Raw genomic sequence first — 15,231 nt, 5'->3', positions numbered from 1 at the left:
TTGAGTCACTTGAGAAAAAGCGCTATATAAATGTAATTCACTTCACTTCACTTCACATTTGCCCGTCAAAATTTGGGGCCCCTGATTGGGTGGGGCCCCTGGGCTTCAGCCCAGGTAAGCTTGTGCATTAAGGCGGCCTTGACTGGGGTCCAAATTTGTGATTTACATAATTGAGGTGTTTCTCAAGACCCAATTTCAAGTCCTCTCCTTTTTGTCAGGGCCGCCCGAGTGCAGCTGGGATAGGCTCCAGCACCCCCCGCAGCCCCGAAAGGGACAATCGGTAGGAAATGAATGGAAATTTTACGTAATGTGATTTATGTAACAAAGGTGTTACTGTAGCTGGTTTACTTCAGATTCAGTCTGTAGTCATTTGTCCAACTTCTTTAGTTATACTAGTAGTGTACCTCAAGGTTTAATTTACGGTCCTCTCTTTTTCATTATTTGGGCTATTCAACTAGTGGCCCGCAAGTTCAGGTCAAAGAACTTGTGAGAGACGCACATTTTTGCAGAAGGTCCTGAGAGTGCTGTCATAGAAATGATCTTTGACTAGCTTGTTTGCAGAATATTATGCACAAAGCAAACTACGATCTGCTGCCCAAGAACGTACAACAATTCCTCTCAACAAAAGAGGAGAAATATAACCTTAGAGAAAAATTTAATTTAAAACATTTGTATGCACGTGTATGTGGAATTAAATGATGGAATGGGTTAGGTAAAGAACTCAAACAGTGTACTAATATGATCTAATTTAAGAAACTCTTCAAACTCAAAGTTTTTACAAAGTACAAAGAAGAAAAAACATGATTAACATTCTGAATTTATTTATAATCTTATTTATTTCACCATATGAAATACAACTTGCTTCAATAATTATTATTTTTTTATTCTTTAATTGTATTATTTATTGAGTATATTGTGAATACATTGAGAACAAGACGTGAACAAAAGTGTTAGAAAATGCTTTGTAATGGAAAAGAGGTAGGACTAATAAGCTCTGCTTCTTACTACTCCTTTTCAAACATGTTGAAAAGAGAAACTGGTAATTGTGATGTACCATGTTGTAATTGTATGCATGTTCGAAATAAACTCAAACTTAAACTCAAATCCTTAAAAACAGCAGAGCGCTCATGTAACTCTGACAAAATAAATAGACCAAAATCAACTATAGAGGACCCTGGGTCTTCAGAATATATAAAATAAGACTAATAGTGAAGGGAGAAGTCTGGGCCCCCTCTCTTTAGTTTTCTAGAAATGTGGCCCTTAAAACAATTAAGTTGAATATACCTACTAAAAACAAAACTATTAAAAAGTACATAGGGACAATAATCTATAGCTCAGACATTTCTAAAAGTGCATGACAGCCGAATAACATTTTCGAGTTAAACTTCTTTAAACCTATAAGGGAAGGATGGGAGAGGTTTTGTTTCCACTGGGGATTGAACCCAGAGCATTCTGCATATGGCCGACATGATAACTACAAAACTATGGAACCTACAGTTAACAATGTACTCTAGTGATGTTGTATGTTCCCCTGTGTAGCTCTTACAGCAAGCGTGGCCTTTCATCGGGCAGTTTCTGGAGAAGTTACTCCTGGAGACCATCGCTCCAACCATCCGAGCTTCCAGCATTCATCTGCAGACCCTGAGCTTCACCAAGGTCAACCTAGGAGACAAGGTATCTCACTCACAGCATCTCTCTGGGTCTTTTAAAATCTATAGCAATATAACAATAGCATATTGTTAATGTCTGCCTTGTTTGCTAGCTTAAATCCCGCCGTGTTCACAGGCTTTAAAAGTATCTGGCGTGAAAGCTCACACAGAACATGACAGGAGACAGGTCATGTTGGATTTATACCTCAGGTAAATATCATAATTATTAGTGGATTTTTTTTTTTGTATGACATTGTTGACCGAGTGTAAGAAACCAGTCAGGTTAGGCATTTTGAGAGTGTGTCCGTGTACAGTATGTTTACTTAACTCAAAACAGGTTTTCATCACAAACTCATCATAACAGCCACTTTGCTTAAATAAACATGCCTCTTCCTGCAGCTATGCCGGCGATGTCGAGATCAACGTAGAAATCAAGAAGTACTTTTGCAAAGCTGGGGTTAAAGGGATTCAGGTATGAAGATAATGACAGATATTTGACAGATGTACAGTACACTTACATACATAATAAACTCTATAGCTCAATGGGAAGCTGCGTGTGATCCTCGAGCCTCTGATTGGAGACGTTCCGCTGGTTGGGGCCATCACCATGTTCTTCATCCGCCGACCTGTAAGTTGAACTCCATATTATTTCTTCTAATTACTGTGCCGCATCTCTCACTTTGAACTGTGTGATAGAAACTGGACATTAACTGGACTGGTCTGACCAACTTGTTGGATATCCCTGGACTAAAGTGAGTTGATAATGATCTTCCCGGATCAGTTATTTTGGCTTTAATTGTATTGTATTGTCTATATTGTGATGTATAATGGTGGATTACTGATCTTTGTAAGTATGCTACATAAGAAGGCACAACACAAGATGCACAATAAAATTAGTCCGAATGCAAACATGTCTTTACAAACACTGTTCAATAATGCGACGGTTAATCGATTAATTCGATGAGAAAACACTTTGGATTTATCTTCAGTCGCTTTGATTAATAATTTAATGAGTGTCACTAATAAAAATAGATCAAATTTGACCGCATGGAGTGCACGTAACTTTCACCACTGCAATAGAGCGCACATGAGAGTGGTGGTGGTGGTGTGTGTGTGTGTGTGTGTGTGTGTGTGTGTGTGTGTGGGGGGGGGGGGGGGGGGGGGGGCAAAGACAGACTTTGATTGATTGATTGAAACTTTTATTAGTAGATTGCACAGTACAGTACATATTCTGTACAATTGACCACTAAATGGTAACACCCGAATACGTTTTTCAACATGTTTAAGTCGGGGTCCACGTTAATCAATTGATGGTAACAGACAACATTAACATTCACATTCACACACCAGGGCCAATTTAGTGTTGCCAATCAATCTATGTCTTTGGAGGTGGGAGGAAGCCGGAGTACCCGGAGGGAACCCACGCAGTCACGGGGAGAACATGCAAACTCCACACAGAAAGACCCCGAGCCTGGTAAATCGAACCCAGGACCTTCTTATTGTAAAGCAAGAGCACTAAATACTGTTCAACCATTTAGATTACATTAGATTTAATAATTGATAGCTGCAGTCCAAATTACAACCACAATAACAAATATTGGTTAGTGCATACCTCTCTGAGCATTATTACTATATTTGTGAAGGCGTATTTTTTCATAAAAGTTTTTGTATTGAGTATCATTGGATTAGGGTGTATACAATGCGACATATTCAAGTGAATATGTTAGTCGCTGTATTTTGGTGCCAGAATCCCAGTTCCTGTTTGTTTAATAACAAGAAAAATACAGAATTACAGTAGTACAAAAGTGAGTACATACCGTACATTTCTTCTAAAGTGGCAATAATGTGGATCTGAAACTTGAATATACTTTGGAGTAGTCAGTGTATAGCTTGTATAGCAGTATAGATTTTCTGTAAACTGACAATGTCACGATCGGCCTTCGCTGGAGTAGGACCCCAATGCAGAGACGAAACAATTAAGATACTAACAAAAAGTGCACTCAAAAAGAAGTGAGAAAAATAACTTGGGATGCACACAAAATGTGTGGAGAAAACAGAAATTGTACACAAAAGTTTGGAGAGGAATAAATAAACACTACATGGCCACGCCAGGTCAGAGCCACAGGAACGAGGACCTTGAGCGGAGCCACAGCAGAGTACATGAACACGACTAGATGGGTGAACCATAGATTCCTATCGACTGGCGCTGAGTGAATGGACTGGAGCTCTTAAGTAGTCAAGAGGAAATGGGTATCAGGTGTGTGCGGAGGTGGCTCCGCCTTGTAGCCCGAAAATCAGGCACTGCAACACAAAGCAGACAGAGCTGCCAGATCATGACAGACAAGCCATCCTAGTGTAAATTGCTGGCAACACAAGTGCATACTAATATGATAGTATATTCATTGAAGTCAAGCATGGTGGTGGTTGTACCATGTTCTGGGGGTGCATGAGTGCCTTCAGTACAGGGGAGCTGCGGTTCACGAAGATGACATTTTCAGTGGATAGAAAATCTATATTGCTATACAAGCTGTGGGGTGTACTCACTTTTGTGAACTACTGCTTTGTGTTTTTGTATTTATTAAACATGTCATTTTTAAAAGTCATTATTCATTGTCAGAATGTAAACGATGGAGAAACAGCTTCAGTAAAAAATGAAGTGATTCTTCAATGTTCTAGTAAAAATAAGTTTAGATGTTGTCATGGGTGTCATTCCTCTGACAATGGCAATTCGTCATGTTTTAAAACGTATTCCCACAACATGACAGCCAATGGGTGTTGGGTGTGTTATTTATGTTCTCATTGTCAGCAGTAGCCGCTTTCTGTTTGTCTTGTGTGTCCCCATCATCCTTGCATTCATTGCAGTGCCATGTCGGACACTATGATAATGGATGCAATAGCCTCCCAACTGGTCCTCCCCAACCGTCTCACCATCCCCCTGGTGGCCGACCTGCAGGTTGCGCAGCTCCGCTCCCCTCTCCCAAGGGTAACTGTCTCTGTAAATTTATGGCCTGGGAACTGTAGAATACACATTGGCAGCAAATGCATCACCTAAACGTCTCACAGCCCACTTAAATCAATGTCTTTCTGCATATATCATAGGGAGTCGTGCGTATTCACCTGCTGGAAGCCGAAGATTTGACCGCCAAGGACACCGTCATCAAGGGTCTGATTGATGGCAAGTCTGACCCGTACGCTGTGCTTCGCGTGGGAACGCAGATCTTTACCTCGCATCACGTGGACAGCAATCTGAACCCGCAGTGGAGGGAGATGTATGAGGTGAGTGTGGATGGGAGCAGGGGTCGCTATGATTAACATTACGACTGAGAGAATAACTTAAGCTGCCAAGTTGACAGATTAATGTAAATAAACATTGTGTTGTTGATAGAAATAATTTGTGTTACACACTACAGTGTAACCTCGATCTACAAACTTATCTGGTTTCTGAACAGGGTTCTTAAATCGAAAAGTTTGTTTCGGGCTCGAAAGGGCACGTGATTTCACAATGCATTGTGGGCCTGGGTAACCTTTGTTGCTGGACGAAGTTTTTGTTTACATGACTGCACTAAACCAGCGGTATTGTGTGAAGCACCAACAAACTAGATTAAAATGGATTATACGAAATAAAAAAAATCAAGGGACTGTATCGAAACAAACCTGGACCCTGTTGCAGAGGCTTGCCACCTTTAAAGATAAGTAAAATTGGTGGAATTGATCCATACGAGCACATCCAGCAGACAAAATTTGAGCAATCTGCCGAACATGTCCTGTATCTCGATTGTCAACACAGTCAATTTATATACAGGCCAAATATTTTGGAACGCAAATTCGGTAAAGGCTCACGGACAAACTGACTTTGGGTGTGTGCAAGACTTTGGGCGTTTACATCAGAAAGAGAAGATTGTTGTCCTTTCAGAAGTAATGCAACATGACTTGTCACTGTGTTGTCCCCTGGAGGAATGTGTTTCAAACTAAATATATTTCAAGTCTGAAATACACTGTGCATTGATGTGGTAAATATTTAAAGTATTCTCAGTTATTGACCTATGACTAGGTGTATTGCTTTTTTCCCAAATACTGTACATTGTTCGTAACCCACAGCTATCTTATCTTATTTTAGCTAACGCTATCATCCTACTAAATGCTACGTCCATCCATCCATCCATTTTCTACCGCTTGTCCCTTTTGGGGTCACTGGAGCCTATCTCAGCTGCATTCAGGCGGAAGGTGGGGTACACCCTGGACAAGTCGCCACCTCTAAATGCTATGTGTCTAACTTAATAAAACAGGCTTTGATTCTAACTTACCGGTGTGAAAATGCCGTGAACACAGCAACATGACGAGAGGAGACAAAGGAGGTGGTTTGATGTCTGTCTGTGTGTGTGTGTGATTGTGTGTGTGTGTGTGTGTGTGTGTGTGTGTGTGTGTGTGTGTGTGTGTGTGTGTGTGTGTGTGTGTGTGTGTGTGTGTGTGTGTGTGTGTGTGTGTGTGTGTGTGTGCGTGCGTTCATGCGTGTGTGTGTGTGTGTGCACGCTCTTGGAAGAGACATCGCTGAACGAAATATTGTGTCTTTCCCTCCGCTGTGATATAAGTCCGCTTTGGCATCTTTTTACAAAAAGGTCCGTTCTCATCACAAATACAATCTTGCTGTGGTCCGAAGCCATCTTTGTCAATCTCTTCAATGCGAGCAAGCACAAAATAAATGACTGAAGAGTTCGTACACAGAAACATGGTTCACACACAGAAGCATACTTGGCTCGATCTAATAGTTTGTAAATCGAAAAGTTCACAGAGTGAGGTGTTCCTAAATTGACCTTGTACTGTGTGTTGTTTTCTTGGCAACATAAAGCAGAGTAAGGTCGGGCATAGTCGGCAGGAACAGAAATCAGACACACATTAAGACAAAAGATTCCAAAATCAGCACTAAATGTATGCTTAGACAGATTTATTCATCCACATTATCTGTTGGGAGATCTACGGTCTTTAAATTTAAATGTTTTCCCAACTCGTGTAGGTTTTCTCCAGGTACTGCAGCTTCCTCCAGCATCCTAAAAATATTACTGTTACGAGACAACTTTTTCACTTCCGATACGATGCAATCCTCCTATTGGAGGATTGCGATGTCAGCACAAATCATACAATTGTAGTGTGGAATGTTAGAAAAGGATTGATCAAGGGAAATTATTCCAACATAAAACAACAGTGAGTATGAAAAACACTAACCTATTTATTATAAACCATCTGGAATAGAGTTATACTGTCTTTAAGTTGAAGTGGAGTTGTTTTTTTAGCGACATCTCGTAGTCACAATAATTAATCAGGTAAAGCTCACGACAGTAAGTTGAATGATGCAGGCACGTTTGTTACTGGACACTCCTAATAAGCTTCTGCTTTAAATAATATGTAACTGTAGTTATTTGATACTTGTTTATATTGACAAATGTCATGTTTTATTTAGACTGCAATATTGTTCAATTAAGAACACTTTTTAAATACAGTAATTTGTCTAGCTTATATGCTATTGTGTGCTTATCTGTTGTGTAACTGCTACTAGCTTTGACTACCCTATAGCCTCCCATGTTTACCCTTTGTAAATGATTTCACAAAAATACAAGAAAAGATCAGATATAATCCAATACATGTTTTTTTTTCTATCGGACTGATATCAATATCGGATCGAGACACCCTTGGTTTATTTGTGCTCTGAATTTCACCTGTGACTACTCTGCCTCTTGCCCAAAATCAACTGAAATAGGCTCCAGCTCACCTGCAACCCTAATGAGGACAAGTAGTATAGACTCTGCACTGATGGAATAATGTGTCTTAGAAAAAAAAATATATATAATTCAACACAGCTTTCCCTGCTGGACTGCCTGGAGTACTGCCCCTTGTCTATCGAATGACAATGTATGGTGTTACTGTAACAACCAAGTTAACAGTAATAGTTTATTCCATGCAGGGGAGTTCAAAGTGAATTGCACAAGCGCATTCTAAAACTAACACTAAAAAAAAACATAAAAACATGTGTAATGTAACGAGAAAAACTTGAGATGTCGACGCTAATAACCCAAATGCAGGCTTTGTGTTTTCTTTAGAAAAAAATCTATATACTGTATTGGTTTTGAAAATGAAAAATAACAAAATGGCCCTTGCATCCTTTTGACTTTTCCGTGATGCAGTACGTGTCTGAGATGGAACACTTTGCTCACTGACTTGAACGTTGTGTGACGATTGCATCTTGTACTCTGCATTCTTAGGAAGCAGGAAGCTGCAACTTGTGTGATAAGCAAATCTTTCAGAAACTTTGCTCTCTTTTTTTCTTTTGGGGGGGAGGCACACATTTGAAAGTCAAACCAAAACAGATCCCAAGACGATCTTAAATACTCAACCTCTTGAGCACAATACAGTGAAATCCTTTCTTCCCATTGTGATTGTGTTGTCATATTGTGTCGTACGTGGCTCTATATACAGTCTATTTGTATATTTGCTATGTTTGTTGTTCACTTATGCGTATGTCAGGTGATTGTCCATGAAGTACCTGGTCAGGAGTTGGAAGTGGAAGTATTTGACAAAGACCCAGACCAGGACGATTTCCTGGGCAGGTAGTTTACTTGTTCTCATGTTGTTATTTGTGCATCTCACGCATCACGCCACCATGTTAAAACACAATTCTGCAAGACAATGAAGATTTCATTGCACTTCTTCCGTCTCTTTTTCAGGCTGAAGGTGGATCTTCATATTGTCAAACAAGCTAGAGTGGTGGATGATGTAAGTACGCTACTGTGCTTTGTCACAGCAAACAATATCAAGGTTTGTTTCTGTTCCACCTCTTACTCAAACGATTAAGCACAAACTAAAGCTGACTGTTGTAATCCTGTTAGCATGTGACAACAGACTGGGCTCGCATGTGACTCCTTGTGACCAACTTTGATCTCTGCAACTTCATTCCTTCCACCCCCTTTGGGATTGAAATATGTGATAAAGAAGGGGAAAATGTGTTTTTGTGTACAGTGGTTCAATCTGAAGGACGTCCCATCCGGTAGAGTCCACCTCCGCCTGGAGTGGCTTTCTCTGCTGTCCTCTGCTGACCGGCTGACTGAGGCGAGTCAATGAAGACATTATAATGATTATCCTATTTGTCATTTTGTTCTATGCTGTCAAGAACAAATTCTGCTAAAATAATCACAAGTAGAAATATGGATCATCTCTGCTCACAGGTGATCCAGAGAAACCAGAACTTGACCACTAAGACCGCCGATCCTCCATCTGCCGCCATTTTGGCCATCTACCTCGATCAGGCTGATGAGCTCCCTGTAAGCAGAATATACTGTATTTACATCATTTATACTTAAATATCCTAATCATATAGTTGGATTAATCACACAATTTATTTTGACCACTCCTTTAGCTTAACCATTATGGTTACCTTAAAGACGGATCAAGTTGTTATATGGTCAGTGATCAGGTCAATGCATACGGTAACCGTGATTGAAAACGTCAAGGTTATTTGATGGCAAAGACTCCACTCGATCGTGTGTTTCAGTCCTCCTCACTCGCTATAAACAGATATGATGCTGGTGCCGAACAAAAACAAAGTTACACCATCGGTACACATGCTTTTATGCACCTATTGAAAGACATGCGAGTATGCTACATTAGCTTAAAAATGGCAGCAGGACAAAGCAGCAAACTGTTTCTTAAAAATGACCAGGGATTCATTGCAAACGATGGCTCACCCATTTGGAAAATCTGCTAAATGAAAGTTGCGTTATTGAGTTAAATTGAAGCGTGTCACCTACAATCAGTAGTTTAGCGTTGAGTCCGTTCAGTGTAAACCAGGGGTCCCCAAACTTTTTGACTCAGGGGCCGCATTGGGTTAAAAAAATTTGACCGGGGGCCAGGCTGTATATATATATATATATATATATATATATATATATATATATATATATATATATATATATATATATGTATATATATATATATATACATATACAGCCTTGTTCTATATATATATATATATATATATATATATATATATATATATATATATATATATATATATATATATATATATATATACAGCCTGGCCCCCGGCCAAATTTTTTTAACTCAATGCGGCCCCTGAGTCAAAAAGTTTGGGGACCCCTGGTTTACACTGAACGGACTCAACGCTAAACTACTGATTGTAGGTGACACGCTTCAATTTAATATATATATATATATATATATATATACCAGCACTTAAGATATATATATATATATATATATATATATATATATATATATATATATATATATATATATACAGCCTGGCCCCCGGCCAAATGTTTTATTTTATATATATATATATATATATATATATATATATACATTGTCTTTATAATCCGTTTTGTCATTTAACATCAATTAACATTGATGTTCATCAACATTTAACATTGTCACGTTATCGATGGGAAAATTCATTTTTAGACAATTTGATTTGCCTGAGCGGCTAGGAGACACCAAGAGTAACAAGCGGTAGAAAATGGATTAGAAAGGAAAGATTAAAAAAATAAATTGAAAGAATTACTTGGGACTTCCTGTGGGCTGGATTTTGGATGCTGGGGGCCGGATTCGGCCCGCAGGCCGTAGTTTGGGGACCTCTGGTGTAAACAAACAGCAACAGGTAAGGGCTTCATTAAGTGACCATTTAACGTTAGAGATTGCTCCTTCCTGTCTGTGTTGAATAAACTATTGGAATTGTAAGTAAATGTAGCATGTGAAGAACACTAACATAACACAACTTATATAATAACACCATACCATGGGATCTAATTATGTGCATTCCAGTTATTTATTATTGTTATTATCACAGCATACAATTTTTGAAAGTGAATAAATAGACATGGATGACAGTTGACGACAATAACATCCATCCCCATCTATCCATTCTCTGCGCTTGTCCCTTTCGGGGTCACGGGGGGTGCTGGAGCCTATCTCAGCTGCATTCGGGTGGAAGGCAGGGTACACCCTGGACAAGTCGCCACCTCATCGCAGATGATAATTACGCTTGAGTTTATTACCCACATGAGTAACATTCACCGCCGGGGGATCAATAAAGTTAATCTTAGTCGTATATTAATTATACAATTATTCATTTTTAATGTATTATATTAATAATAATTGTTGTTTATATTTATTATTTTGTACTGTTATTATAAAGCTATTATTTGATTACCTTTATATCCGACAGCAATAAATAAATCATCAAAATCTCTAATTGAATAGCGTTTTTATTGTCATTAAGAACCGAGGAATTGTGGAATACTGATGGCGGAAGCTGCCATGCAAGATACTAACCACAATCCGTTAGGAGCAGTTAAAGGTTCAGTGTCTTGCTCAAGGACACCTCAACATGAACTCGCTGGGCTGGCATTGAACCGGTAACCGTCCGGTCACAAGACGGCCACTCTATGAGCCCCTAATGAACATCTACGTGGTTTTATACATTTTTTGTTGTGAAATAATCGATGCCTGATGATCGAGAAAACCGTGATTATTACTCGGACTATATTTGTACAGTAAAAATCTATAATTGTTGCATCCCCATACACCGGTTAAAAAAATTACTGAAGATACTCCGACTGCTGTGCTCGCTGGCAAATTTCCCTTCAAAATAAACTGGCACTTAAAACAAAACTGTTGTTGATGTACATTCAAGTTCCTGTATGACATTCTGACAACAAAATTGCATATTTGTCCAAATATTATGAACATACATATGAATGAAATGATTTAATTTATGCAAGCGAATAATTTACTGTGATTTATCATGATGAACCAAAATTCACAAGTATGATTTATTTGATTAAAAAAATGTATCGTTTGACAGCGCTAATTTATGTTATTATGTTGTAGATGAGAAAAGCCAATAAGGACCCAAGCCCTATGGCGCAAATTTCCATTCAGGATACCACCAGAGAAAGCAAGGTAATAGTAACTATTTATCCTTGCAATAAATAAAACTGTTAGCTAACAAAGTGATTTTGCAGACTTGTTATGGGACCAACAACCCAGTGTGGGAGGATGCCTTTACCTTCTTCATTCAGGATCCTCGCAAACAAGACATTGACATTCAAGTAAGAGATTTGATTTTTAAAACATGTTTTTGTTAGCTTTTTCAATTTGGAGCATAAGGATTGTTTTCCTCTCCCCCTCCTGTTCTTGCTGTGTGTGTCAATCAGGTGAAGGATGATGACCGATCTCTTTCCCTGGGTAGCCTGACCATCCCTCTTGCTCGCCTTCTGGGGACCCCTGAACTCACCATGGACCAGTGGTTCCAGTTAGAGAATTCTGGTTCTGCTAGCCGCATCGCCATCAAAATTGTTCTACGGGTTTGTAGTCCTTATAAACACTTTTGATCTACTAATGATCTACCAAGACTGCATGTTCAATTGATACAAAGTACAAAACTTGTGCAAACCGCCTTATTTAAATAAGGACTTTGCGTGTACTACGCGGCTTTCAACATCGACACACTCATTTACTGCACATTTATGTTATCATGCTCCTACCTGTGGCGTTTTGCTATGTTTTAAAATATGCAGCAGACATGTACCACTTTTTATGGGCATTTTAGAAGCAGGCCTGCAGTGCATCTCCAACGAAATCCACTTTTTTAGCGCACTGAAGATGCGCCCCAGGAGATGCTGATACTAACTGCGGGCTTGCGCTGGAATGTTCCTGGTTTAAGAAAATACATATTGCAAGAAGTTTTCCTTCTATATATGAAAAAAACAGCATTTTAGAAATATGCCAGCAAAACAAATCAATGGAACTTGTTTTAATCAGTCCCTTAAAGTGGACCTATTATGCAAAACCAACTTTTCTTATCTATTGGAACCTGGTTTTGTATATTTGGGATCTGTATAAGTCCCGAAAACTCAAACCATAGAGGCATTGCAAAAATATTTATAAAACTATCTTGCCTTCCTTCATACTTAATCCAAATGATCTGTTTGGAATTTGCCCCATTTGGGACTTTTTTCCAATTGGTAACGTCAGGGGATATCTCCATCTCAATTATTTTCTGTTAAAATCTTGATCAAAGAACCACCGTTACATGTTGTGAGACCCCAAGGAAGTGTTTTAAATGTATAAAAAAAATCATACTATGACCCGTTTAAGTAATCCAGCAGCTATAAAATTAGAAAATAACTCTGTTAAGTAGCGATGTATAATATTTTTATTTTTGACTGTCTATATATACATACATATGTATATATTTGTATGTATGTATGTATATATATATATATATATATATATATATATATATATATATATATATATATACATATATATATATATATATATATATATATATATATATATATATATATATATATATATATATATATATATATATATATATATATATATATATATATATATGTCTTAATAAGGTTATCCAAAAAATAGTGCTCGATACCGTAGTAGAGCGCAATATATGTATGTGTGGGAAAAAATCACAAGACTATTTCATCTCTACAGGCCTGTTTCATGAGGGGGGGTTCCCTCAATCATCAGGAGATTTTAATGGGATCATTCACATACCATGGTTTATATAGGGCACAGAGTGGGTGGGTACAGGCTGGCGTAGGGGCGTGGTGATTGGCTCATGTGTTACCTAGGAGGTGTTTCCGTCTGTGGCGGCATGCTGTTACAATTTCGCTGCGCTTGTTGAGGGATGACAGGTCTGGACGGTAAATAATAAACAGTTTCTCTTTCAAGCATAGGTTGCATCTTTTATTACCACTATTGTAAGGTGTGCTGGATGCAAGAATTTGCCATGTTATTGAATATTCAACATTATTGTCTTTGAGGTCCCAAATGTGTTTGCTGAGTTCTGTGGTATTCCGCAGGTTTTGGTTCCTGAAAGAAGCCTTGTGATTGTTCCATCTGGTTTTGAACTCTCCCTCGGTTAATCCTACATATGTGTCGGATGTGTTAATGTCCTTGCGTGTTACCTTAGATTGGTAGACAACTGATGTTTGTAAGCACCCCCCGTTGAGAGGGCAATCAGGTTTCTTTCGACAGTTGCAGCCTTTGTTGGTTTTGGAGTCGCTCTGTCCGGGGGCCGACGGCTCATTTGCAATTGTTTTGTTGTGGTTTGAGATAATTTGTCGTATATTGTTCATACAGCTGTAGCTCAATTTAATGTTGTTCTTGTTGAATACTTTTCTTAGGGTGTTGTCTTTGGGAAAGTGTTTGTCAATCAGATTGAGGAATTTGTGTCCAATGTTAGTTGAGACGTTTTTGCTGTATGGGGGGTTGTACCAGATGATGTCGTTTCGTTTTCTGTTCTTTTTTGGTTGGTTTCCTGGCGTGGGTTCATAGGTGAGGGTGAAATTGTATCCGCTTTCATCAAGGGCTTTTTGGTACGGGGGGGTTGCTTGGTCAAATTCAGCTTTGCTAGATGACAGCATCGATAGCCTTTTATTAATTCCGGTAGGTATTCTTTTCGTGGTGGTGGGTGGGTGGTTGCTGTCATGGTGCACGTATTGGAGTGTTGTGTTGGGTTTCGTGAATGGTTGGTAGCTGTTATTTCTCAGGTTGAAAGTGACGTCAAGGAGGTTGACGGTTTGCTTGTTGGCTTCAATCGTGATCCGTAGGCCGTTCTCTTTGAAAATTTGGCATATGCGCTTCTTGGTATTCTCGCTGCTCCTTGGCGAGGCGCGGCACACTGCCAGTCCGTCATCACGGTAAATACCAAAGTTCAGATTGAGGCTAGCGAGCTGGGAGAGGAGGAAACTCCCAACGAGTTCACACGTTTCTGCTCCGTCAAAACTTCCCATAGTGACGTCAAATATTGCATTGTTCTTTTTTTGCCATGGTGTACTGTTGTGGATGAGAATGGAGTTTTTTTGCGTGGATGATGATGTTTCTTTCGTTGCCTGTGATTGAGTCGTAGTCTGAGGCGAAGTCTAGTGCTTGAGTCAGTAGGTCTTGCGTGATGGAAGGATAAAATTCTTCGATATCAAAGGAGATAAAGTTGTGCTGTTGTTTGTCTTGGATGTTGTTGAACCATTTGATTACTGCTGCTGTATTTCTCCATTGGTTGAGTGGTGTTTTGTCCTTGATTTTTGTGTTGACTCTGTCCAGGATTATTTTGCTGATTTTTCCTATTTCAGATTTAGTTGGGTTTATTAGTCGGCATGTTGGGTTATTTGCGAAGTTGGGTTTGTGGTCCTTCAATGTGATGAAGGCTTCCTTGTTGGCTGTGGCGTCCACCCTGTCCTCAATGTCAAAGAGAACGGCCTACGGATCACGATTGAAGCCAACAAGCAAACCGTCAACTTCCTTGACGTCACTCTCAACCTGAGAAATAACATCTACCAACCATTCTTCTTTCAGGAACCAAAACCTGCGGAATACCACAGAACTCAGCAAACACATTTGGGACCTCAAAGACAATAATGTTGAATATTCAATAACATGGCAAATTCTTGCATCCAGCACACCTTACAATAGTGGTAATAAAAGATGCAAACTATGCTTGAAAGAGAAACTGTTTATTATTTACCGTCCAGACCTGTCATCCCTC

The 15,231-nt window shown here is 39.1% G+C and overlaps 1 protein-coding gene across 1 annotated transcript in view; it reads left to right on the top strand.

Moving 5' to 3' along the window:
- Positions 1 to 15,231, top strand: part of esyt1a (extended synaptotagmin-like protein 1a) — a 43,988-nt gene that overhangs the window by 15,935 nt on the left and 12,822 nt on the right. Inside the window, exons 3-16 of the mRNA XM_061985949.2 lie at positions 1,540 to 1,674; positions 1,786 to 1,859; positions 2,049 to 2,121; positions 2,188 to 2,277; positions 2,346 to 2,401; positions 4,512 to 4,632; positions 4,749 to 4,925; positions 8,166 to 8,248; positions 8,366 to 8,414; positions 8,658 to 8,747; positions 8,864 to 8,959; positions 11,547 to 11,618; positions 11,681 to 11,767; positions 11,873 to 12,022. Of these exons, the coding sequence (XP_061841933.1) occupies positions 1,540 to 1,674; positions 1,786 to 1,859; positions 2,049 to 2,121; positions 2,188 to 2,277; positions 2,346 to 2,401; positions 4,512 to 4,632; positions 4,749 to 4,925; positions 8,166 to 8,248; positions 8,366 to 8,414; positions 8,658 to 8,747; positions 8,864 to 8,959; positions 11,547 to 11,618; positions 11,681 to 11,767; positions 11,873 to 12,022 (1,353 nt within the window). The remainder of the gene's footprint in view (positions 1 to 1,539; positions 1,675 to 1,785; positions 1,860 to 2,048; positions 2,122 to 2,187; positions 2,278 to 2,345; positions 2,402 to 4,511; positions 4,633 to 4,748; positions 4,926 to 8,165; positions 8,249 to 8,365; positions 8,415 to 8,657; positions 8,748 to 8,863; positions 8,960 to 11,546; positions 11,619 to 11,680; positions 11,768 to 11,872; positions 12,023 to 15,231) is intronic.

The sequence above is a fragment of the Nerophis lumbriciformis genome, linkage group LG01 (assembly GCF_033978685.3).
Source record: "Nerophis lumbriciformis linkage group LG01, RoL_Nlum_v2.1, whole genome shotgun sequence".
NCBI classification, from domain to species: domain Eukaryota; kingdom Metazoa; phylum Chordata; class Actinopteri; order Syngnathiformes; family Syngnathidae; genus Nerophis; species Nerophis lumbriciformis.
Note: the sequence above shows the minus strand (reverse complement) of the source record. Positions and strands in the feature narration are given on the sequence as shown.